The sequence below is a fragment of the Lepisosteus oculatus genome, chromosome 13 (assembly GCF_040954835.1).
Source record: "Lepisosteus oculatus isolate fLepOcu1 chromosome 13, fLepOcu1.hap2, whole genome shotgun sequence".
In the NCBI taxonomy this organism is placed as follows: domain Eukaryota; kingdom Metazoa; phylum Chordata; class Actinopteri; order Semionotiformes; family Lepisosteidae; genus Lepisosteus; species Lepisosteus oculatus.
In genome coordinates, this window is record NC_090708.1 from 12,427,080 (window position 1) to 12,452,387 (window position 25,308).

A 25,308-nucleotide genomic window follows, 5' to 3' on the forward strand; every position below is an offset into this window, starting at 1 on the left:
ACAAAACACTGGTGTCTTCTAACACTTTTATTAATGACAGAGTTTTACACAGCTGTGGTAATTGATATTACTCAGTCATGGGGTGATTAAACAATTTTCACTGCCATCTTGCTTGAACTTAAGTGCCACTGCATCAGAAGCAGCCTTCTGAAACTCGGTTATTCTGACAGCATCAATCATAGCAATTGATATAAATGTGGAAACACTTCATTACGTAGCATATTTTACAAACATGTAACTATTCACAAAGTGCAAACAGTTGACCTATGACTCCTTCAAAGAGATTTTGATGCTGCAGAAGATCTTGAGAAATTTAGAAAGGAGCTTTCTTATTCATGATTACAGAACACAGTTCGTTAACAGGTGTTAAGACATTACATTACAGAAATACTCCCGCTGTTACCTATTCTGGAATTGTCAGTTTCTTTAAGGCAAAAGTAATAAACTAATTGGAATCAGAGTCACTCATCACTGAAGGCAAATTCTTTCCTCCAGTTTACCACAAAACCACAAACCTGACTTCAGTTCATTTTATACAATAATACACTTCCATTAGCACAAAACTATTACATTCCCCTCTATAGATACCCGATAGATCTAAAGTTATAAATCTGGAATTTAGTTGCCTATTAGATACAAAACATTGCTGGCACTCTTGATCATATGTATTGTACTGTTTGCATAGTAATTATATTTTATTGCCCCATAGAGTATTATGTACACTTTGAATAAGTAATATATTTCATGTTCACTTAGTTTCTGATTAGTGCACATTCTGTCCTGAGTATCTAAACATGTGGACGATTACAGCTCAGTTGCTGTTGAGTGGTTAACTTTGCTTCCCATTGGTATAAAAATATATTAAGAAAGTAAAAGAAAGCACACTGAAAAATAAACTAAGATATCTTATCCCAAAACAAAGACCCACAAAAGGCAGACAATTTCACAAATTAATTCAGACTAACTGACTACAAGACGTTCTCTCAGTGTCCCCAGCAGGTGAGGTAAGAGCTGAAAAAGCAGAGAGAAAAAACCTATCACCACACTGGTGTCTTCTCAGTTTTGCATACAGTTAACAGTGGATGACGTGTTAATTATGTGAGCTGCAGAGAGCTCTGTGGTAGTGCTGTTCTTCCTACGTGGCTCCGGTCTATCCCTTCAAGGGGACACTCTGCGGTAGGTGATGTGCAGGTGCTGAGAGAGGGGCTGGCTCCCAGTCGCCATGGATACAGTTTGCTCTAACCTGTCATCCTCCTTCAGCTGAAACACCCTGGAAATCTGCAAAGAAATACCAGTGCTCTTGAATTACACACACCAAAATATATATATATACATACATATTCTGCCACATTTATAAAATGATAAAATGGACAAAACAAATCTAGTGTGAAAGTTTGCATATGGTCCCAGACTGGGCCCTGAGGTGTGCTTTCAAGTTAAATAGCAGTTACCGTATTGCAGAAGTACATTTAACAACATTTGAAGATGGCACCCCATCGCCATCACAGTGCACACTTAAGTTTTAAGAAAAATGTATTTGAAAACCTCAGTTTCTACTAGAGACTGTTTAATACTGCACACAATTACTATCAGTATTATAAATCAGTATTAACACTGCACACAGATCAGGATAGGCACACAAATTCAGAACTGCGGCCAGGAACGAGCTCGTAAAAGTTGTCGACAAGGTGGCTAATTGGAGAAAGAGCATGGCTGGCACCTCTATAATCTGGTCCTGAAGGAACTGAACCAGCTGCTTGCGTCTCTCTGTCTTTACCAAACCACTACACAGCAGTGTTCAATCCTGCCTTTAGGGGCTCCTGACTACAATATGTAAATGTCTGGCCAATTCATTTCAGCAAGGGCGGGCAGTTTTTGGGGGTTAATCCGATTTTACACTCCCCTTTTAAACAACAGACTTTGATGGGAAAAGTGACATCTATGCTGTCGTCAAGCTGCTATTACTGACCTGCTGGACGTAAGGCTCCTTGGCAAAGGATATTCTAGCCAAAGCCTTGGACTGCAGAGTCAGCTGCTGGCCAGTCAGCTCCCCTTCCTCAATCTCCACCAGACCTGGACACACACACCCGGTACAGAGAGCTCAGAGCCCACAGCAGCACTTCACTGGAAACACAGCCCGAAGTCACTCATGAACAGTTCATTTTCCCCTTTTAACTTTTTACCCATCAGAACAAACACCAAGCCACTTTTAATAGTCGTATTCCAGCCTAACGTCGACGCAGAGCCTGTACTGTCAAATTCAGAGCAGAAGGTGTCTTTTTCAAAAGGAAGCCATTATGAACGAGCCGCTTAAAACCGTGGCATTCTCGTATAACAATTAACCGGAACTCAAAACTCCTCCACAATAACCGCGAATACTGAAACGTACCGAACGTCAATCCAGGCAGCAGGCGCTTCGAGGTGGACAGTACCTGAGTTCTGGGCCACGATCAGCGCCACCCTCTGGGTGCCGGCCTGCAGCCTGATGAACCCGCACTCTCTGTGCAGTGGCCTTTTGGTCTCGGCGTGAAAGGCACTGAACCTGCAGGAGGATAAATGTCACTGTCACCCTGAAGGGGAAATCGCAGAGCTTCGCATGCAGGGTTAGGGAAGCATCTCCTTTTCAAAAGGTTAATTTGCTAAAGGCATGTTAAAATAACGTAGCACATAGCATGGCTGCCTTACAGCTCTTTGGTTGTAAATTTAGTTCCAGGGACTGGGGGGGTTTGCGTTCTCCCGGGACCTATGGATACTTTCTCTAGTTATTCCGGCTGCCTTTCGCCTGCATGCTAAATTAGCCATTCATTTGTGCGCCCCGAGATGAACTGGGCATACTGTCCAGTATTCAGTTCTGTCTTGCCCCCTGTACTTCTGGAACAGGCTGCAGGTTGCCATGACCTTCACTGGGAATAGATGGCTGACAAAATGATGGGTTTGTAAAAATAAGCAGCTGAAATAAAATGGCAGGGGAGTGCTCTAGAGACGCCCTCGGCGTGTGTTTGTGCCTGCGCCGAGTGCTGCCGTGGCTGCCGTGTACTCACATGAAATTCAGCACGGGCTGCCCCACGTGAGAGATGTGCAGCGTCTCCGTGTAGCGGAAGGGCTGGATGGAGGGGTACGAGCCCTCCCCCGGCTCGTCAGACTGCCAGGTCCCCAGCAGCCACGCCAGCGGCTGGACGGCAGGGTTCAGGGGAGCTTCTGCAAAGACACCGCCGCTTCAGGACTAGGAGAGAGTGCATGGCCGTACTTTCCAAAAACTACCTCTCACAGAAGATACGTGCTGATGCGTTACGTATACATAAAAGGAAAGCAACCGAGGCGACTACACGAGTCTTACTCACTCGCCAACCTTAAATCGGCAGATTTGCAATCGCTGAAGTGCGAAAATGTTTCTGAATCACATGTACATAAATTTAAGTGATCTTAAATCGATATTGTAAGAAATCGAACAAAGAAAGTTGCTACTTTGCGCTAGAAGGTAAACAACCCCGGATAAACATTTTTATTCCGTTTCTGAATTTATACTGGTATAATACCTGCATGGTGAAAGGGACAAGACATTTTGATTGCCCTTTTAAGAAAAAAAAACAATACTTCGTCCGATCAATTGCCTTCCGCAACCGGGTTCGACTCGCAAGGTAAAACAGAATAACCTGCTGGAGGTCAAATTCACCCCCGCAAAACGATAACGCCCCTTTGCCCCCAGTGGCCGTTGGGTAATGTAGTCTTCCCCCGACCTTTGTGCAGAAGAACTTATTTTAGCAGTGGTTAATGCGGAAGGTACTCCTAAAATATATTATTTGTTTTTTCTGTGTTTTTAAACCTGCATGTTGTCTACTAAATTGTATTATGTTAAATACCTCACTAGTTCTATTATTATAATGCCAAAAGAAAAAAAAAGACATCTGATTCATAAGTTCTTCCTGAAGGCATGATCTGCTTAGTAAGGGCAACTTTTTTGCAACTAAAGAAATTAATTGTAAAATAATGTCAGAATCCACAGTGCAGCTGGAACATTCAACCCTGATGCATAACAGCTGTGAGATAACACATGTATGAAAAGATAGAGATAGAATACCGGATACAGAAAACAATCCATAGAGATCTGCATTACCCTTCAGGGTAGCCTAATGAAATAATAAATCAGAAGGTTTTGGACAGATAAAGGGAGAGAAGGAACAAGTAATAGGTTTATTCCATGCTGAAAAGAGAAGAAAGAGAACACAACATTTCAGCCATGGAGGCTTGACACATGAAGAAGGCTCCACGGCCAAAACGTTGCGTTTTCTTTCTTCTCTTTTCACCATGGAATAAACCTATTGCTTGTTCCTTTGCAGCCTACGCATGCTGACGCAGCTACCCACCTGAACTACTAAAGGGAGAGAAGCCTGCTTTATAGACAAGGGAAGAGATATAAGAAGTTCCTCACTGATAGCTGGTGTGTGGTGAGCGTTCTGGCGCACTATGGCTGCCGTCGCATCATCCAGGTGGGGCTGCACATTGGTGGTGGTGGAGGGGAGACCCCATTACCTGTAAAGCGCTTTGAGTGGAGTGTCCAGAAAAGTGCTATATAAGTGTAAGCAATTATTATTATTATTATTATTATTAAGAAAACCTGTGTCCTTGCTAACTTAAACAATCTGGTCCACCTCACGTTCCCTTAGTGAAACAGTTTCTTCCTTCTCCACCTGGCCTGCTGTTGCCATGGGGCTGCTGGCACATACTGTACCTCGTGCCAGGTGACACCCAGGAGCGCGGCCGCTCTCCAGAGGTGGACGAAAGCTTTTACAATTACACGTACGTAGATCTGACGCAAGTCAACTTTAGTATACAGGATACAGTAAGACCTGAATAATGTTGTTGCTGTGCGCTAGAAAGTTAATATACCTGGACGGACATTTCATTGTGTTTTTGAAGTTGCGCTATAATACATGAATGCTGAAAGGAGCAAGGCATTTTGACTGCCCCCTTTAAGATAAAAAATAACTCTTTTCTGCTGCTTTCCGCAACCAACCCTAACTGGCAAAGAAAAATAATCCTCAAACATTCCTTTGGTGCTTCCTTACCACCCTAACACACTTCCTATCCCCAGGACCATTAACCACAACTTTTCCATCCTACAGGATGATCCCTCCATTGGGGCCCTCTTTTCTGATCGCCCTATCATCTCATATCGCCGACCACCTAATCTGCGTAACCTCCTTGTCCACAGCTCCCTTGACCGCCCTCAGCAACCATCCACACCAGGCACTTTCCCTTGCAAAAGAGCTCGCTGTATCACCTGCAAGTACACAGCCACCACCACACTCATTCAAGGCCCCTCAGGACAATTCCGGATCACCCAGACAGCATCTTGTACCTCCAGCAACCTTATTTACTGTATCTCTTGCAGTAAATGCCCAGCCATCTACTGTACATTGGAGAAACAGGAAGGAGACTCGGAGACCGCTTCAGAGAACACGTCAGGGCTGTGAAGATTAAAGATCTCTCCAAGCCTATTGTTTCTCATTTCACCTCTGACGGCCACGACCACTCTAATCTCTCCGTTTTCCGAACTCATACATCAGAAAGACCACCGAAACTAAAATTATTCTGCAGCTAGGATCACACATTCTCCCTTCCCTTAACGACAGACTACTGTTCTTTTAAATTTTCTCCATTCATTGGAAGTTTCATTTCACACCTCTCTGCACCCATTCTGACTTCACACCTCTTGATTGGCCTCTCTTTCTGTCCCCTGCTCCCGCCTCTCACTCCTCCTCCCTCCCAACCTTTGTTCTCCCGCTACTTTACCTTTGCCTACTGCCCTGTCTCTCTCACACCTGAAGAAGGCTCCACGGCCAAAACGTTGTGTTCTCTTTCTTCTTTTTTTCAGCATGGAATAAACCTATTACTTGTTCCAAAGAAAAATAATGCACAATAACCTACAGGTCAAGCTCGCCCACACAAGATGAGAACGCCCCTTTGCATGGGGTCTGGGTTCCCTCCTGTATGTAAAGTGCTACCGGACCCTTTGGGGTGAAAAGTACTCTAGAAGTTCTGTTATTATTAGAAGGCCAACACAAGAAAGGGACAGACTGAAAGAGTGATGGTGCACAACGGTCCCTCAGCGGGTCTGAGCCTGGCCAGTACCTGGGGGGGGGGACCTCCTGGGGAAAAACTAAGGCAGTAGTTTTGCAGTCTGTGTGGGTACTAATGCCCATCTATAGCAATGGGGACACTATACAGTAAAAAGGCGCCCTTCATCAGATGAGACGTAAAACTGAGGTCCTGACTCTCTGTGGTCATTAAAAATCCCAGGGCGTCTCTTGAAAAGAGTAGGAGTGTTACCCTGGTGGCCTGGCCAAATTTAACCCTGGCCTCCTGTTCTCCTCCCCACCGATACCTGGTGGGTGTACTGGTGCACTATGGCTGCCGTCGCATCATCCAGGTGGAGCTGCACATTGGTGGAAGTGGAGTGGAGACCCTGTAAAGCGCTTTGTGTGGGGTGTCCAGAAAAGCGCTATATAAGTGTGAGTAATTATTATTATTGGACACTCCCCCACACTGACCTGTGGGGAGCGACGGCCCAGCCTTATCCAGCAGCCCAGTCTTCCTCGGTTGCAGCAGCGAGCGCAGCTGCCTGGCTCTCCTGCGCAGCTGCCTGGCACTCCTGCGCAGCTGCTGCCGTCTGGCCGAGATGCTGTACCGCGTGGCCCGGCAGCGGGGGGGCCCGGCAGAGCCAGCGGCCTCCTGGGGCAGCTGGGCCTGCGGACCCAGGGCGGCCGCGGAGGGCGGCGCTGCCCCGGCCCCGCCGGCCCCTCCCCCCTGCCCGCCGCGGCGCTGGCGAGCCCGGGTGTCACGCTCCTGGCGGGAGGTGCTGCTGTAGGAGTGCAGGGCGTCGATGAAGGTGCAGGAGGAGGGCGTGAAGACTTCCTCCGCGCTGCCCAAGGACCACTCCCCCACAGCCTGCTGCGGGGTCCGGGGGGGTCTGTTCGTGTCCTGGCCTGCCTTCAGGGACTCTCTGCCTGGGGGAGAAATGTTCCTCAGGCTCTTGGAGGCCGCCTTCAGCCTGGGCTTCTCGGAGGGTATCTTTTCCTCCTCTTCATCCTCCTCTTCGGCGGGGCCCGGGGCGGGGCTGAGCACCTTCTTGCGCACGTTGCCGGCCGCGCCCCTGGCCGGCGGGGTGAAGTCGAAGATGCTGGGCACGGCGGTGTCCTTGAGCTGCCGGTGCTGGTCGTCGTAGCGCTGCTGGAAGCAGTCCGGGCTGAAGTGCTTGCTGCACAGGAACGAGTACTTGTTGGGCACCCAGCCCTCCCGCCTCACGGCCCTCCTCCATCTGGCAAGCCGCCGGGCGTTGTTGATGGGGAACCTGAGAAGAGCCCACACACCCTCAACACCTGCCTTGCACGCCCAGCAGGAAAAAAAAAAACATGGGCAAACGACGCACGGAACGGATCGACGGAAAGATCTGCTCCGTTAATCTCCTTCTCAAGGGGAAAAGAAAATGATCACATTGCAGTGATCGAATTCTTTCACGCCGATGCAGATGCATCACTCTTGTTAATCAGGGAAGCTGATACGCTAATACTCAAAAACATGTTAAAGGAATTCTTGAATGCATATGCTTGGTATGATAAAAACACCTTCATCACACGGCAATATAATATTATGCAGCACCCAGAAACAGGTGACACAGAAAATAGTCTAAACCACCTCGGAATTACACAAGAGTTTCTTTACCCAGGCTAACTGGTGTTTCCATTTTACCATGACTAAAAATCATCATTTAAATTGTAATCTATGTTATTCAGTTAGACCATTTATCTAATCGATAAGCTGTTAGTGACGATAAATGAAAAATTGCTGCAGGGGAGAACTCGTGTAACGCGCATTGGCTGGTAAGAAATCTTCCAAGAGCACTAAAACGGGGAGAAAACAACGTTTTATATTTTTAACGCAATACCACCATCTACTGTCCGAAATGAATCATTCTGTGCCAGCGTCCTGTTACGGATAAAAGCCAACAACGCAGGCGCTAGTCTCGGTGCTACCACTTGCAGCGCGATCTCCTTTCGGGACTTGTTGCACTGCAAGCAGCCTCATAATTTAAGCTTCGTAATTGCGATGCAGAGAATCAGAGAGCAGGTACAAATACATTCGGAAGACTTCTTGGAAATCACGGGGGCACCCCTTTCTGAATTTTGACACGCTGCGTTTTTAGACTATTGTCTTTTCGTGTACCGACGGCGTAAACCTGATACACTGACCTTACCTATGGAATGATATTTCGGTTTTATCCACCTTCCCTTGCCGATTCGTGCAGTTAACTGCGGCGCATGAAATCACCATTTTATGGTATTCGCATGGAGTTTGCCTGAACACTTCTAAATGAAAGCTAAATTAAACTACGTGGCCGTACACCAAAATGGCGGAGCTGTTTCCTGCCGATTGTCAGATCTTTCCTGAGCGTCGTGACGTACAACATGATGGCGTTCGCCCAGCAATAGATACTTAATCGTCATTATTATAAGCATCTCGGGCTAAGTACGGTTTTCCTTAATTTCTTGCAGTAATTTGGGAAATAAATTATAATTTAAAAATGTCACTAAACTGTTTTAGAATCCAAGTACATGATTATGCACATTTCTGCTTCTCTGGTTACTCTGCTTCTGTTACTATAAACTTATCTTGATTTCGCTTGTTTTGTATCTCCCAAATATGCCAGATACAAAATGTCTCAGTCTATTCACTTTGCAATACACCTGCAACACACTAAATATTTTTTAAAAGAAATTGCATTTTAGGACTGGATTTATATTAATGCATTACTCTTTAATAAATTCACTGGAATATACCCAGGTGTCATTGTCACCCTGTATTTATACAGGGACATTTGCGGAATTAAATACACGTCGAAAGCAATATTAAAACACTTCCCACTAAAACGCGAACTTAAATAGTCTTGAGAACACGAGAAGTTCCTCGCAATGATGCAGAGACGAAACCTCGTTCACTTTCCCTCTCCTGTTCAGCCACCGCCCGCCTTCGCCCAAACTTGCTTCCTTCGTTGGTTATTGGAAGGTTGGAAGTTCCGACCACACTGCCTGGCTCCGTGATTGGGCAAGAAGTGCGACTCCCAACCACAGCGAAGCTACGATTGGACATTTTTTTCTGTAACCCCGCCTTCTCCTCACCTGATCGTCGAATCGCCGTAAGGAGTTTGATGTATTTTGGCCACATGAGTTTGTCTTCGCCCCCACCAAGTTAGGGTGAGTCGCTGACGGGATGGATGCAGGTAGGGCAGAGTAAAGAAAACAAGAATTACATTGCTCTTTTTTGTTTTTACCCGTTATCAAAATTAAAGACTGATTGAATGGTATAGGGGGTTTAAACCTGTACGGCTAACGGTTTTGTTTGGTAGACGAGAGTTAATGTAAAGTTATTTGTGCATGATGATGATGATTTATTTAAATCTGAAATGATTTATGTTATTTTTATACTCTCTGGATGCGTGTTACGTGTAGTTTGAATCAGAAATATGTACCGTCTCTTGGTGTTTCTAAAAAGGGCAGTGACGCCATCTGCCCTTGGCTTACTCAGGTGTGTCCCTCAGTGTCTGTCCGCCACATCGTAACCTTTGCAGCCTGTAGACTGTGGGTTTATTCAACACAGCAGATGACAGCTGTAGCCCTAAATCCACATTTAGACCCAGCCAGCTGTATAAACTGATGATCATCGCTTTATTTCTTTTAATTCGAAATTATCTGTTACGGACTTTTGCGTTTCAGACCGTTTTATTATGCTGCTGTTCTTACACACTTGTTTCTGTTTGATGTAAAAGGTAAAAAAAAAAACCCCAGCAATATCTGTAAATATTATTTTTCAACAAAGCACATATAAGCAGTCTCGGAATAATCAGGCAAATATACACCTTTGTTCGTAATCATTTTATTTTTATATTATTTACAATAATGTAACCACCGTGATGACAACAAAACTGTACTGTAATATTCAAAAATAAATTACTTACTGTTTTGAAAGCTGCTCACCCCTTCGTGAATCTGTAAGTTCCTATATACGTACAAGAGTATCATAGCAGAATTGTAGTATTTTGTACTTAAAAAAAACCCATCTTAGTGGCATTTCAGAATTTCAAGACTGAGTTAGGATGGTTTTCTGTACCACATTAGATGCCAAGCCCATCATTGAGTTGTTTCTGAAACTTGTTCTGAATGTGTTTCTAGTTACTTCCAAGTCATGTGGAGCACATGATTCCTTAACAGTTCAGCAGCTTCTGCTATAACCTGTTTTTTTAAATGAAACTGTGAATGAAAGGGGTGTTTGTGGATGTGAATGTATTTGCGTTGTGTGCAACAATAAAAAGTAGTTCTTCAGCAATCATTTTTAAATAAGGTTAAGATAGATAAGATTCTATTGATCCCGAAGGGAAATTGAGGCATTACAGCAGCTCAGCCCAAGAAAAGCAAGACAGACATCAGAATAAGCTACAATTAAAATAACAACAGCATTAGAGTAATTAAATAAGTATATAGAGTACAAAATAAAATCATTAGCAAAATTGTGTGTTTATTTAGAATTTTTAGAACATCATCATCCAGTCTGGAACAAACTAAAAACCACGTTTGGTGGTAAGATTTGTGATCTTTTAAAAAAAACTGGAACAACGCTGTAAAAAAGTCATTAAGTAGTGTTACTACTGGCCTTCATGCCCCATAGTGACGAAGATCTAGTTGATCATCATGGTAACATTTGAGTAGCTGGAGTGTAGATTGCTGTGTCTTCTGGGGGAATTCTCCAGTAGAGTCGTGCACCTGCCTCATTTGCTTGCTTTCTGTCTGTCTTTCCCTTGTGTTGCAGCTACCCTCACCTACGACACACTGCGCTTTGGAGAGTTTGAGGATTTTCCAGAGACCGAGGAGCCAGTGTGGATTCTGGGGAGGGAGTTCAGTGCCCTCACAGGTACAGACTGAGTTCGGATGTTTATTTTTTGTGAGAATGGAAAAGTACTGCTCAGAATTACAATTATTCCTAGTCTCTATATAAAGCTATTAATACTGTGGCCTCACTGATTACTGTAGTATGTTTTTTTAATTGTTTTATGTTTACTATGAAGAGATCATATAGTAGTGATAAAATTAACATTCAGTTGTGTTTATGTTCAAATATTATTTGAAGCCCCATTGCTCCTTTTCAGGTTCTTCTATGTCTAATAAGTAATATTTTATTTTTTATTTTTAAAGCTTTGAAATATAACACTTTAACAATAGAGACTGGATAAATTGCTTCTAACTTAAGACACACATTTACCTTTTTATCCCTCAAGATATCATAAGCCACTGTGATTTTAAATAAATATGAAATAAAATTATTTCTAGAATGAATTAATGATGGTTACAGTGACCAAACAAATTTGATTAAGTCGATTCAGTACTGACTGAAATGGTTGATAAGGTAAATTCTCCTGTGATGCTGTGTCTTTCATTGTTCACATCGCTCATTTTAGAGAAAGATGAGATCCTGTCTGATATTGCTTCACGTCTTTGGTTCACCTACAGAAGGAATTTTCAACCTATTGGTGAGTGACTTGATAAAGGAAGCATACTTCACAAGTAACAAATGGAAAATATGTCAATTAAAAAGTTACCACCACCACCACCACTCAAGTTTTGTGGTGATGTACGTAGCAAACAAATCTTGTACTGTAAATGCCGGTAATATCTGATCATTGTTAAAAGTCAGTAGCTGTCTATGATAATCTCTTTTGAAAGAAACATTCGTTTTTTTCCTTTTGTAAAATTATATGGAAAGAATATTTGGACTACGTATCCTACATTTTAGTTATCTGCAGTTCAAATGCTTTCTTTAGCTGAAACCTTTGTTGGGGGGGGTCTGTCTATAATCTTATGCATGAGTGAAAGGTGAAATAATTTGCCCATTTATTTGTCTCCCTTACTGCAGGAGGAACAGGTCCCACCTCTGACACAGGCTGGGGCTGCATGCTGCGCTGTGGGCAGATGATTCTAGGACAGGCCCTGGTCTGCCGGCATCTAGGCCGAGGTATTTTATACTACTACTACTACTAATAATAATAGTTCCTTTTCTATTTATTAAGCACTTTTCCAAACCCAAGGATGCTATACATTGTGTGAATAAAGAAAAAGACAAAAAAGTACAATAAAATGTAAAAGAAGAAAAAAGTAAAACAAGAGCATAAAGGTTTATTATAGATGTAGGGCAATCAAATGTAGACTTTGGTAAAAAGGAAGGTTTTGAGTTTAGATTTAAAGAGAGTTAAAGAAGTTGTCTCTCACAGAGTCTGAGGAAGGTAATTCCATAACATTTTTTATTGCAAAGAATTCTTATTTTCACATTATGTTATGTCATTAAACAGTGTTGTTACTGTCCAAAGCAGGAGGACAGTCATTAGAATAATAGAAACGTATATGTATGCTTACAAGTTTTCTTTATATTTTAAAGAAGAAAGACAAGAGTTGCCTTCAATTTTTTTAAACTATTTGGCACTGTAGATATTGTTATACCTAAGTTAAGTATATTTGGACTTTGAAGCCACGTGTATCTAAATGTCAGAGTTTTATTAGGTTTCGTCACAGTGAATGTTTGTATTGAAAACCTCCACAGTCTGCAACAGTCATTACATCTCAAGATGTCTTAAAAACATCATCAGACAACAGAAAGATGGAATTCAGAATCGCCTCGCCTTTGTTCTGAGCAGGAAATATTTCTTGTGGGTCGTGCCTCAGACCTTTGATTTGCAGTTTGGTCTGCCTTCAGGGTGGCAGGAATGAGCAGTCGGTCTCCTCTGTTGGAGACACAGTCACAGTGCCTTCTTGTTTGTGCAGATTGGAGGTGGATAAGGGGCCAGAAGCAGAAGGAGGAATACTTCAGCATTCTCAATGCCTTCATTGACAAAAAAGACAGTTACTATTCTATACACCAGATTGGTGAGATGCCTTTTGGTCTTTGTTAAACTGAAAAATGACCTGTCCTGTGTTTTAGAATATAGTCTTTTCATCTTATTTCTCAACAGTGCATTTTATGTTACCGGCTTTTCATTTTGTGTTTCATTGTCTACCACACTAATTTATGTATTAAGTCTTTATCTTAAGTTATTGTTCGGTGTTCCTGTTGAAAAATAGCTTTTAAGTAGTATCTTTGAGCATCCCCTGGAATTGTTCCAACATGCTGCATTTTATTTAGCTTTGCTTTTAAGTCTGCACTCATCATTGAAATAACTGTTAGGTCACTTGGTACCATCTGCCCTGACTACAGTGGAATCTGTAGCCAAGATGGGTTTCTAATGTAAAAGATAACTTGCTAGATGGCCGTGTTCTCTGTAACATCCCTGTCCTTTCTCCACTATGCAGCCCAGATGGGAGTTGGAGAGGGAAAGTCTATCGGCCAGTGGTATGGACCAAACACAGTGGCGCAAGTTCTCAAGTTCGTGCCGTTTTCATTGGAACTTACTTACTTTGGTGTACTGGCGTAAATGGCACAGTGATGATGAAGCATGCCTTTGAATTTCTGTTAATAATTGAGAAAGGTTTAAAGAATTAACATTACAGTGCTTATTATAACAGTACCATAAGTACCATACCCCGTACATCGGTATTTCTAGCATTTTTTGTGTCTCACTGTACTGTCCTAACTTCTCTGTCTCTCTTTCCCTTCCAGAAAACTGTCTGCGTTTGATTCATGGAGCCAACTTGCAATGCATGTTGCCATGGACAACACTGTGGTCATTGAGGATATAAGTGAGTGAAGGAATCTGTTAATATTCTGTATTAGACCTGGGTTTTCAACTTCAGAAGGAAACTGAGAGCCCCCCCCCAGGCAAAAAAAAATGGTCAATACTATTTTAAAATATACTGACACAGCTGGTTACACATGACCCACACATAATAAAATATATGGAAAATGAGAAAAATGGAAAATCAGGGTCAGTATCAGTTGGAAATGTGGTCCGTTGTCTGTGAGTGACGGATTTGAACCCTGCCGACAGCAGTCAGGGACAGTGCCAGACAGTCCGGCTGGCATAAACGGCTCCTCTTGGACCGCGGTCAGGGAGGAGCTCCTCGGTTTCACCAGGCAGGTTGTCCGGGAGAGATAAACAAGCAGTAATGGCGCCCCCGCGCCGGTCTCCTGTTTCAGAGCGGCTCTGCATGCCCTGGCTGGACTTCGCGGGAGCCGCTGCCGCCCCCGGGCTGGAGGGGGAGCGGGAGCTGAACGGCTGCGCGGAGGGGGCTTGCGCGCTGGCCGGGGCGGAGGGGGAGGCCGCCCTCTGGAGGCCGCTGGTGCTGCTGATCCCGCTGCGGCTAGGCCTGAGCGACATCAACGAGGCCTACATCGAGACGCTGAAGGTACCGGCCCTGCAGCGCTGAGCCGAAGGCCCACTGCTGGGCCTGCTAGGAAGGGCCAACGGGATGATGGGGGAATGTCAATGGGGGCGAACCTACACTGTGAACAACGGGACTTCAGTCATTGTGTTACACAGTGAAACTGCAGATTTGGCTGCACTGATGGAATAAGTGAAGGGTAGTTACAGAAGGAGGAACGATAACTCTAGAAAGCAGGGGGAGGTATGGGGGCGCCTGAGAATGCTACAAAAAGCAGAGGCCTCCGATACATTGAGATCTCCATGTGATACAGGTTTCTCTAACACATAGAAAAAACTATGATACTTAAATTTCTGACGTGACTGGTATACGAATGAAGAGAGAGGGTGGGGGACTTGTGGTTTCTCAGCAGGCAAAAGGCAAGGCGTTTGTGTGTTGCCTTACATGGGGTTGGCCTGTGAGAATGAAACAGTTGTTGGTTATTGTCACAGGTTTATGGACTACACATAAAGAGCTCTGTTGTCTGTGCCGACTGGTGACTCCTTCCCTGTTTCCACAGAATTGCTTCATGCTGCCTCAGTCCCTGGGAGTCATTGGCGGAAAGCCCAATAGCGCACACTACTTCATTGGCTATGTAGGTTAGTCCGAGTAACCCGTGTCTCGTCTGCTTGGATAAATTTAATTCGTTTTCCAGTGGAAAAACCTGCTTGTACACACACAGTGTCTCTCCGTTACTTTTAGGCACTCATAGCATGACAGTGTTGTTTTTTTTTCTATGCAGTTAAAGAATTGAACACATCCATTTTTCGCAACTACCAATCTTGGTGCATGCATGGTGGATTGTAGTTTGGTCGATACAAGAAGCCCTCGGGAAACAAGCACACGCTCTGAAGTATTGGTTTGTAATTTGGGATTGGTAGATGGATCAAAAAATTGATTTTGCCTATATAAAACGCTTCATGGGGACGTTCAAGAACTGTACTACATAGCAATGTTTAGGATTGCCCTTGATTAGCAGCAGGTCTTCGATGTGTAGTTTTCTAAAGGAGCTGCATCTGCAGTTCTCCTGGTATTGTCACTGCTACCCAGCTGTATCCCCCCCCAGGAGATGAGATGATCTACCTGGACCCTCACACCACCCAGCCTGCAGTGGAGCCCAGCGACGATGGGCAGGTCCCTGACGACACCTACCACTGCCAGCACCCGCCCTGTCGCATGCACATCCGTGAACTGGACCCCTCCATTGCTGTGGTAGGTGCACCCAGAGGTGGGCAATCCTTCAGGATTGCATCTCCGCAGAGCACACAGTGACAGGGCAGGACTCCAAAACTGACTTACATGGTGACATGTGAAAGATTCACACTATTATTTTTCAGGACTAATTTGCTGCCCTTGGAAATTTCCTCTCAAGCACCTTTAAGGACTGACTTAAATAGCAATTTTCCCATTGAAGACGCATTGTGTTTCCATACCTTCTAAGCATTAGGCTTTGGAATCCCTTGCAATGCTACTACTACTAAATTGTACCCTTGCTTGTGCTTGAAACTATTTCACTGAGCTGGATAAAACATTTAAATACTAAAAATCTAACTTGATCTTTGCAAAGCAAGAACAGCAAAATGTTTGTTAAAAATAGTACTGTATAATCTGTAATGAATAAGTATCAGTATAATATAATGGTGGACATAAAAATGTGTTGTGCTATCTAAATAAGCACCCAAATGTGATTTCCCTAAAACAGTCTGGAGGGCTTAGAGTCTGGAGTGCAGAGCTGCTCATTTGAAACCCCAGCCAGGGTTAGGTTTAGGATTCCCACACTAGTTAGATACTGTTTATGCTCAGTGCTGTATTTTTGGACCCAAGTGAACTTTAGGATGAGTGATAAATTGTTATCAGTTTGTTTTTTCAGATAGTTTTGGCAGCATATATTATTTATTGCAGCGTTAAGTAATTGCATCCCAAAACCGATTCAGATCAAAAGTTGTAAAGAAAAGTTGTAAAGAAAAGCCTGTTCTATTGGGTAATCTCTCTTAATTTTGTCATTTAAAGGGCAACTGGAAGTATAACTGCATTCAACACTATGAAACTCACACCCTATCCTGGCCTAAAATGCCTGCAGATTTAAATACCATTTTAACAGCATTTTTAGGTGATTGATGATTGGCTAAATAAAATATACAATTGAAAAAGATACATTTCTAAGAACTTAGAGGTAAAAAATTGTTGTTTGTTTAACAAAATCTTGTTAAAATGTAGTGTGGGAAAACCAGAGGACAGTAAAGGATGCATTTCATTTGGTTTGTACTAGGGCTTCTTCTGTCACACAGAGGATGACTTTGATGACTGGTGTATGCGGATTCGAAAGGTGAGTGAAAATTAAACCATGCATAGAATAGTTGTGGGACCTGGGACGCCTCTCAAAGACACAGTAAACTCCATATGATTCTTATTGTTAGTGTTAGATTGTTAGAGTGACTTGGCAATATTTTGTCCTTGCTAATCTTAATTCAGGAATCACTGAAGACTGTTCCACTGTACTGAGTACTGTCAGTGTTGCATCCTGATGACTTGCCTGCTGGCAAGCGTTTGACCTTTTAAGCTGTCTCCTGCATTTAATTCATTTTGCATTTAGGATTTAAAAGCAGTTGTGACTGAATGATATATCATCCAAAAGTCTTAACTGGTCATTATCCGTTCTGCGCAGATCGCAGTTCATTACTGGGGACCTTCACAGGTTTACCTCAAGTCTTTCATGCTGTGCTGTAGAGTCCCCTGTCAGTGCAAAACACTGGTCTGCTTTGTCCTTCAGCTGTCTGGTAGCAGGGAAGGGCTGCCAATGTTTGAGCTGGTGGACAGTCAGCCGTCTCATTTCACCTCCTCCGATGTCCTTAACCTTACTCCAGGTCAGTGCTACCACGTACAGCACTCAAATACACATGGTCATGTTGCAAAAGTAATTCTAGCTGAACTCCCTTAACTTCTGCTGAGCTCCCTTTGAAATCAGACACTGCTGCTTTTACAGATTGGCCATTGTCAGTACAATGGCTATTAGTTGCACTTAGAAACATTGTCAAGCAAGTTTTCCTTTGCAGTCTGTGAGAATACGTTGTTAACCTTTATCACTAACACGAAGAGTCCTTTAATTTTAAGTAACCGATATACTAGAATCACAGTAGACATCTCTGTTATAGCTATGAAACACAAAAGTACAATTTAATTTGCACAGGTAGTCACAATAAATTCGTTTATTTCAGTAACTTTAGTTCTGAAGTAAAATAAGCTTAAAGACCCCCTACAGGACTCCTAGGCTCTGTGAGACAGTAACTTGGAGGTGACGCTGTAGAGGAACAGAGGAATTGGGAGGATCTTGTTGGTTTTTTTTCGTTTCAGATTTCTCAGATTCAGACAGGCTAGAGCGGTTTTTCGACTCGGAGGACGAGGAGTTTGAGATCCTGTCTCTGTGAGGAGGCTGCAGCTCCACCCCCGGCGCACAGTGAAGACTACCCTGCACGCCGCAGGGGGTGGGTGGTGGAGGAGAAGGGCTGTGGCCCTTCCGGCCAGCCTGCCATCCATGCCAGAGTCATCCCGCCTGCCCTGGGCACAGCCTGCGACAAACACTGCTCTGTGACTTGCATCCACTGTCAAGACTGTTTTTGTTGGTGAAGGAAGGCGGGGGGAACTAACTGTTCTTTTTTGTTTCAGCTCTGTTGTTTTCAAGTTGACAGATTGCACATTTGTTATTTTGTTTTGTATAAAAAAAAAAGTTGCGCTGTACTTTTCTGGTGTGAATCCAGCACATTGTTATCCAAGTTAAATGTCCTGTTGTATCTGCATAGGTCCTGTGGACACGATGTGCTAGCGGAGAACACATGGCTGTAGGGCTCCAGGCAGCAGTAGGCTTGTTCTGTACTGTCACTGTGTATGGCAAGGTGGCAACCAGAACTTCCCCATGGAGAGGAAGAATGGCCCATGTGTTAAGTATCCAATGTCAGCTTTCACTTGCCTAAAGTTAAATTTAGAGAAGTATGTTTCTGGGCTTTTTTTTGTATAAATTCGAACAGTCTATCACTGTGCTGTCAATGCATAAAGTAGTAAGCGACCAGGGAATGTCAGTGTCTTCGATTATTCCTGGTGTTACCCACAATGCTTGTGTGACAGCGGTTGGCAGAGTATGGCAGTATCTGATCTTGTACTCAACAGGCAATTCTGCATTACCCCATTCAAAGATGATTACCTACTGTATAGATGTTGGGTGATCTCTGTATCTAAATTAATGTGTATAAAGTGTATAAAACAATTTACTGGTCAATGAATATAAGTCTGCCATAGAAGAAAAAAGGCATAAGCAGGCTTATTGAGTGGGAAAACGTTATAAAGACTAACTGCTCCTCAGGCCTGCTGGTAAAAAAAGTCTAAAGTAACTACATCACTTCTTCCTCATAGAGTATAAATCATACCGTTTATACCTAAGACTTAGAACTCATATTTAATTTTTAATTAACTGCTTATTTATGATGACATTAAAGTATGGGCCAATTAAGTGTGCTTGAAAAGTTCTAAAGGTTGTTTTCCAATTCACATACTAATTGCTAGGATCATTTTATTACCATTACTTTCAGCTTCACAGCAGTTAGCTGCTCTCTTTTTCCCAGATGTCCCCCCCCCCCCACTTGATTCAAGGACAAGTCCCATTATGTACATAAACGTCAGATGCCTGCAACGTTTGGCCATATTGCAGTTTGTATTGCAGTGTTACATTAGAAGGATGAAAATCCATCATAGGTGGAGCTCCTTTCAATATTTTATCGACTTCTGTGACAAAAACACACTGTGAGGAGAAGAGTTTGGGGATCAGAAGACACCAGGGCTCTGTTTTTATCTGCATACCGTCGTTTCCGTCTGGCTCTCTTATGACCACCACCTATTATCAGTTGATATGAACAAGTTATATGTGTGGACCTACAAGTATTTTTTTCAGACTTGTGTATTAAAAGCTGTCGTTATGGCAAGACCAAGACAGAAATGTTCTACCGATTTTAAGATTTGCTCTTTTGAAAGAGAAGATATATAGAAATCAAACACTATGAGTGCCGTCGGATCCCTTGTTCTAAATATTGGGAATAATCTTTGAAAAGATAAAACGTTTTTAATTAAAGTTGTTTACAGAGTACTGTTGACAAGACATGTGCGAGATAGTTATTTTACTTCTCCCCAGTCCTGGTCAGTTTTGGTTGTTACTGCTCCCCTACAATGGAAAAACGTCTCACATATATATGCATTAAATTCTGGTGACTTAGCAGATCAGAGATATGGATCGTATGCATAAGTTTTGTAAATTTATTTTCAACAAACAGGTCCCAGAATTGTATGAAGCTCATTAAAAAAGGAAAGGTGTTCAAGTCAGCACTCAATCCTTTCTAGCAGCAACTGGTTAACTCAGCTTCATCTTGCAATCTGTTTAGACTTCAAGCACCTTTTACATAGTACATTCTGCAGTAATATTTGGACAAGATTATCACTAACACCAATGGAGTTTGACCTAATGGAATATACAAGCATAGAAAAATGTGCTTGCAAAGCATCCTTTAAGTTGATGAAAAACATCACAGATTTCCTTCTATAACACAAAAACAACACAACACACTGATATTGATTAACAAAGCAGGGGGTGTCTTCTCAAAACTCTTCAATATTTGTTTTTTTGCAAACTCCCTACAGTTACACTTACGCTACCAAGCATGCACAGCTAACACCCTGGGTGTCTGAGACCCAGTACGTCCTATACATCTACTTCCAGTATGTGAATAACTGAGGATAGATGTTAAACAGATCCAGTTAGTCAATTAGATCAACTAGATAATGAGTTGGGGTGGAATAAAAACCTATAGTGACGGTGGTCTCCCAGCAATGGAGCTGCACATCCCAGAATGCTAGTGTGATGCACTGTTCTGGGATTGAGACTCACTTCCAGAGCTCTGTGATTGGCTGGTTGGTAGCAGCTTTGATGGCAGCCTCACTGTGAGTCTTGATCTCTGTATGCAGGTCCTCTATGCTCTGGGCTGCATCAATCACCTGAAAGAGGAAGAACGGAGAGCCTTCAGAAAAAAAATCAAGGCTTGTCAAAAAGCCATTCACTGAAATGCATGTGCAGGCCATTGGGCACACATCTACGGCTGAATCTACAGAACTCTGGCAAAGCTTTATTTTGCTAGAATTTGTGCAACAGTTAAATCAATCCCTCGATTCCACTAACGTTACTATTGGGCAAAGCAGAAGTTGTGGATTTTCCCCAGCAGTGTCCTCTTGCTTCTTACCTCCTGCTTGTCTGGATATTGACACAGAGGGAACTGAAATATACTATACACATTGGTTTTCCTATTGTACTCAATCCCCTGTTTTTAGAAAGATGTTCAAGGTGGACTAAACCCCAGTGAATGTGAAGGTAACCTGTGTTCATCTGAGATGGCCTCACTGTTAAAAACATTTGGTTATGTGTTTAATCCCCTCTGAACAATTTGATTTTAATGTGAACCGTTGCCGCTCACTGTCTCTGCAGCGCGGCGCTGTGGTTAGGTTCTGAACTTGCAAACCCCAGGTGAGACACAGCGGTTGTACCCCTGAGCAAGGTACATCACCTGAATTGTCCCAGTAAAACAAGCAGCCAGACAAACAGGAGCAGATGTTAGTCCCTTTGGATAAACTTATATCACACCCTGTGCTGTTTGCATACACTGGATATGAGAATAAGGAGAGTGCTCTGCTTTGCTAATTGTCTCTAAATACTGCAGGGGGTTGGGATCACCTTCCAGTTCAGGGAGGGGTCCTTCATAAGCTGCTGGAATCGCTGCTGCACGTTCCTCTGGAAGTCGCTGCTCTCGTAACGCTCGGCGCCATACTCCCCCCGGCGCGCGGCCTCTTCGGGACTCAGCTGGAGGAACAGCACCAGGTCTGGTTTGGGCAGCCCCACGTCGGGCTTCTTACACCAGTCCAGACAGAAGCCCTGCAACACCACAGACACACTCAATCCAGCTCGCCACAGAGGGAGCCAACGTCATCTTTCGATGGCAAAATCACGACCCAGCTCTCCCTGGAGGACTGGAACTCCGTTAACGCTGGCCAGGCGATTTACACTGGACTGCTTCTTACTTGGATGCTCTCTGCTTGATCTCGCTAGGCCAGGCGTGCTACATGCTAGGGCTCAGTAAGCCACCGACATCACCCATAACCCCCTCCAGATCCTCACGGCCCCCATCACGTCCCCAACGAGAGCTACATTCACAAAGTCAGGAAAACACACCAGGAACATACACCCGTACTTCTTTTTACAATGTAGATAGTTCCCAAAAACCCTTTCGTTCGGTGAACATTAGTAAACAGAAAAAACTATTTCCATTATTTCTTATGGGGAAAAATTACGAACCATTCTGGGCCCCAGAAATGTCACCCCTACTTTTACATTTTTCACCAAAAAATGACAAACAATAACAACTAGCATTCATACTGTTTATTTGTTTTTAGTAATAAAAAACACTTCTAGCCTAGCTAGACATCATTAATGAGACCTAAGTACAGTACTGTATAGTGACCACTTCATTTGTTTTGTGCGATTATGCACACTCACAATTTTCATTGTCTTTACAATTTTAAGGTCCATGATATAGCCTAAACCTGCACACAACAGCGAACACCACACGGAGCAAGCCGCAGTGAACTGTATCATACATGCCCCTCGCAGGCTGGGCGCACTAATTAACCCACACTAATTAACGGAAGGTGACGCAAACACTCAATAGGAAACCAGTCGTATAACACCCTTCTCTTCACCTCTCTGCTTTTGGCGGAGGTTTCAAACTTTTCCTTCGTAACCGCTTCTTCGTTGTTTCGAAGATGGCTTTCTTTATTCGAACTGTCAGTAAGAATTCACGTGCTCTGTAGTATCGCATTTTCGTCAAACAGAGAAACGGGTTTACAACCTACTGAAACATTGGCCTTCTAAGTTCCTAACCCACACTACAGAGCACCGGAGCCTGAGTACTCACCGGCTTGGCGCTGGTGAACGCCACTCCGGAGAAAGCGTATCTGTCCACCACCAGACTCACGCCCTGCTCCAGCTTCTGCCTCATCGCAGGTCTGTGGAGCCAGATCACACGAACATACAAGCCACTATTTAGCATTCACAGCAGTGGTACTGAAATCATCTCCTCGCAGGCAGCTTGCTTACTGGGCTTGTCTACCTGTTCTTAAAATGCGAGGAGCGTCCCCCGAAAGCATCCAGACATGAGTTTAGATTGCTGTCAACCGCATGGGAGAACTGAGAGCTGATCACTTTCTAACATCTGCATCAAGGAGACCAAAAGCAGTTTTGCCACAGGCTACAGGGCGGCAGAAAGGCATCTTACACAAGCTCCCAGCGATTGGCAGAGAAGAGCAGGTGCACAGTGTGGTCCTCCAGGTCACTCTTCTTCTCCAGATAGGCGCTGATTAACTGGCCTATCTTTGTCGTCCTGTCTGGAGAAACAACAGGAACACATCCTCAGCGGAGCCATGGAGACACATTAGGAAAGGATATCAAGCAAATGAAATCAAAAACCCTGAGATGGCAAATCATAGCCATATCACTCTGCAGCTCACAGCTGCCAACCCACTGAAGCTAAGCAGGTGTGAGCCTGGTCAGTACCTGGATGAGAGACCTCCTGGGAAAAACAGGTTGCTGCTGGAAGAGGTGTTCGTGGGGCCAACAGGGGGTCTATGTGGGTCCTGATGCCCCAGTATAGTGACGGGGACAATATAATATAAAACAGGCTCCGTCCCTCGATTGAGACATAAAACCCAGGTCCTGACTCTCTGTGGTCATTAAAAATCCCAGGGTGTTTCTCAAAAAGAGTAGGGGTGTAACCCCGGTGTCCTGGCCAAATTTCCCATTGGCCTTTTTCCAATCATGGCCTCCTAATAATGCCCATCTATGAATTGGCTTCATTACTCTGTTCTCCTCCCCACTGATAGCTGATGTGGGGTGAGCGTTCTGATGCACTATGGCTGCCGTCGCCTCATCCAGGTGGGGCTGCACATTAGGGGTGGAGGGGAGTCCCCATTACCTGTAAAGCACTTTGAGTGGAGTTTCCAGAAAAGCGCTATATAGGTGTAACCAATTATTAATGATTATTACTCTTTCAGAAGCTGTCACAGCATTGCAGCCAGTTTAGAGTCTAGATCCAGCACTCTTAGGAGTCTAAAGCTGTCTTCTGTGTTGGAATGCATCTCACCAAGCACAGCCTGAAAAACTATGCAAAACACACATAATCTTTTATTACATTCTAGGCTGAACTAACAAAGCCTATGATTCCAGTTCAAGGTAATCGCTTACAAGCTTAAAATTACATTGTCCTTGACCATAAACTGGAATCCATTACCATCTTATTGTATTCCCTTTCAATGTATTTTCTAATCCATTTGTTCTCTGTCATTTTCTCCCAAGGTACAGTATATGAGAAATTCACGATGAAAAGCACAAACTGAAAACAGCAAAAATAAAAAACTACAACTTGCATGCCGAAAGTGTAGCACCAAAAAAGCACTACACAGTAGTGACATGTAAACTTAAAAGTGCATACAATTGAAGTGCTTGGCGGGGGCAGAGACCTAACATAGATCTGATGATGGAATAACACTCACCTCGGTGACCATGCACAACATATTTCAGTGTTATTACACCGTCCACAGGACATGTGCTTAATAATTAAATTAATGACAAGTCGCTTTTTGGGTTAGCGACCTCAAAACGCATTTGCAACAACACAAAGCATCGCGTTGCTTCAGCTGAAACGTGTTTTTGCCAAAGTGAAGTACACAGCGCCTCCGTTCATGTCCCCTCTGCACACCCGCACAGGTACGTGAGTGACGTGTGCAGCATCCCGTTATTCACTTCCGGGTTGGAAGACCGTAACAACGCGCGCATATCATTCATACTCGGGGCTCTTCGCGATATTTTTAAGTATTGTATTCCTTATAGTACTGGTAAATTATTCTTTGTTATTGCTATTTCAGATCCATCGGTTGCAATATTCCTTATTTTACAAATATCAGTTATTAAGTAACTTATTTACTTAAAACCTTTCAAAGAGATCTCCATTCCCGACGGATTATAAAGTTAAATAAGAAGCACATAACTGTATATTTGTACACATTAGAATACAAATGTAAAGAAATGTATAAACGCGTCAACCGAAACGTTTATGTTTTGCAACGGTGCAAGCTGTGCAGTCGCTTTGACAGGGATGAATTTTAGAGGCTTTACGAATGGGAAAGATACAGGAAAGAAAATTTACCGGGGAATCTCATAATTTCAGCCCGATGGCCACTCTCCTGTAGCGCCTGAACCAGCTTCTTGCATTGTGTAGTCTTCCCAGCGCGATCAACCCCTTCTAACACAATAAAGGCTCCCCTCCTACACGACATCTCCAGAATACAGAGAAAATTAAAATCCAAAAAAAGCGTCTGTAATCCGAATACGCTCCGTTTCCTCAAGCGTACCTTCTCTGCATAATACTTGAGGTCTGCCTATGCATGACCTTTACTAGCCTTAAAAAAAATACGCGCCTTTTTTGACCAAACCTTGCACAATCTCCAACTACTGTTAACGTTGTCAGGGTGGAGGCCATCTTTGAATAATTAATACGTACCGTACAACAAGGAACTAAGACAGAAAACGCATTTTAATTTGCAAACTACAAACCTTGAGAAAGATTTTGTATAAAGATGACAGTTTGTGTGTTTATACAAATGATGATGAAATACAAATGTAAATTATTTTATTCTCACCATGTATGAAAGCTTATCAAAATAGGTTATTCCGTTTATTGAAGTGATTCTTCAAGATTTAATTTCCACGTTAAAATGTGGAGATACTTATATTCTTGATTTTACGGTAGCGGTTTGTTGTCAAACGTCACCA

General features: G+C 43.4%; 4 protein-coding genes across 4 annotated transcripts; 1 reads left to right on the forward strand and 3 right to left on the reverse strand.

Moving 5' to 3' along the window:
- Nucleotides 1–12: 12 nt before the first annotated feature.
- thap4 (THAP domain containing 4) lies at nt 13–3,688 on the reverse strand. The gene is made up of 5 exons (XM_015361099.2): nt 3,537–3,688; nt 3,042–3,198; nt 2,433–2,542; nt 1,970–2,073; nt 13–1,278 (listed from the first exon to the last, which is right to left on the reverse strand). Exons 1-5 carry the CDS (start codon nt 3,559–3,561, stop codon nt 1,159–1,161), a joined length of 516 nt encoding a protein of 171 aa, XP_015216585.2. The 5' UTR covers nt 3,562–3,688; the 3' UTR covers nt 13–1,158.
- A 1,321-nt stretch (nt 3,689–5,009) lies between these two features.
- LOC138242223 (peroxynitrite isomerase THAP4-like) lies at nt 5,010–8,436 on the reverse strand. Its single transcript, XM_069197681.1, has 2 exons — nt 8,255–8,436; nt 5,010–7,351 (listed from the first exon to the last, which is right to left on the reverse strand). The coding sequence occupies exons 1-2, from the start codon at nt 8,329–8,331 to the stop codon at nt 6,406–6,408; spliced, it is 1,023 nt and encodes a 340-aa protein (XP_069053782.1). The 5' UTR covers nt 8,332–8,436; the 3' UTR covers nt 5,010–6,405.
- Nucleotides 8,027–18,464, forward strand: atg4b (autophagy related 4B, cysteine peptidase). Its single transcript, XM_006637776.3, has 14 exons — nt 8,027–8,127; nt 9,015–9,277; nt 10,861–10,962; nt 11,507–11,578; nt 11,962–12,060; nt 12,864–12,965; nt 13,389–13,461; nt 13,696–13,775; nt 14,173–14,381; nt 14,917–14,995; nt 15,463–15,608; nt 16,666–16,722; nt 17,167–17,260; nt 17,748–18,464. Exons 2-14 carry the CDS (start codon nt 9,268–9,270, stop codon nt 17,819–17,821), a joined length of 1,197 nt encoding a protein of 398 aa, XP_006637839.1. The 5' UTR covers nt 8,027–8,127; nt 9,015–9,267; the 3' UTR covers nt 17,822–18,464.
- Nucleotides 18,465–19,671: 1,207 nt separating this feature from the next.
- On the reverse strand, nt 19,672–25,006 carry dtymk (deoxythymidylate kinase (thymidylate kinase)). Its single transcript, XM_006637674.3, has 5 exons — nt 24,683–25,006; nt 22,757–22,865; nt 22,397–22,487; nt 21,160–21,357; nt 19,672–20,429 (listed from the first exon to the last, which is right to left on the reverse strand). The coding sequence occupies exons 1-5, from the start codon at nt 24,810–24,812 to the stop codon at nt 20,319–20,321; spliced, it is 639 nt and encodes a 212-aa protein (XP_006637737.1). The 5' UTR covers nt 24,813–25,006; the 3' UTR covers nt 19,672–20,318.
- Nucleotides 25,007–25,308: the final 302 nt, after the last annotated feature.

What these genes read in the sequence shown, in the direction of transcription:
- atg4b (XM_006637776.3), top strand. An exon ending in CTGCCGGCATCTAGGCCGAG is followed by an intron (nt 12,061 to 12,863) that starts GTATTTTATACT and finishes TTGTTTGTGCAG; the next exon opens with ATTGGAGGTGGATAAGGGGC. An exon ending in TGTGGTCATTGAGGATATAA is followed by an intron (nt 13,776 to 14,172) that starts GTGAGTGAAGGA and finishes CTCCTGTTTCAG; the next exon opens with AGCGGCTCTGCATGCCCTGG.
- dtymk (XM_006637674.3), bottom strand. Translation starts at nt 24,812, where the DNA reads ATGTCGTGTAGGAGGGGAGCCTTTATTGTGTTAGAAGGGGTTGATCGC. An exon ending in TGAAATTATGAGATTCCCCG is followed by an intron (nt 22,866 to 24,682) that starts GTAAATTTTCTT and finishes TTGTTTCTCCAG; the next exon opens with ACAGGACGACAAAGATAGGC. An exon ending in ACCCCTCCCTGAACTGGAAG is followed by an intron (nt 20,430 to 21,159) that starts GTGATCCCAACC and finishes TTCCTCTTTCAG; the next exon opens with GTGATTGATGCAGCCCAGAG.
- thap4 (XM_015361099.2), bottom strand. Translation starts at nt 3,561, where the DNA reads ATGTCTTGTCCCTTTCACCATGCAG. An exon ending in TTGTCCCTTTCACCATGCAG is followed by an intron (nt 3,199 to 3,536) that starts GTATTATACCAG and finishes GTGTCTTTGCAG; the next exon opens with AAGCTCCCCTGAACCCTGCC. An exon ending in AGGAGCCTTACGTCCAGCAG is followed by an intron (nt 1,279 to 1,969) that starts GTCAGTAATAGC and finishes ATTTCTTTGCAG; the next exon opens with ATTTCCAGGGTGTTTCAGCT.
- LOC138242223 (XM_069197681.1), bottom strand. Translation starts at nt 8,331, where the DNA reads ATGGTGATTTCATGCGCCGCAGTTAACTGCACGAATCGGCAAGGGAAG. An exon ending in ACCGAAATATCATTCCATAG is followed by an intron (nt 7,352 to 8,254) that starts GTAAGGTCAGTG and finishes GGCTCTTCTCAG; the next exon opens with GTTCCCCATCAACAACGCCC.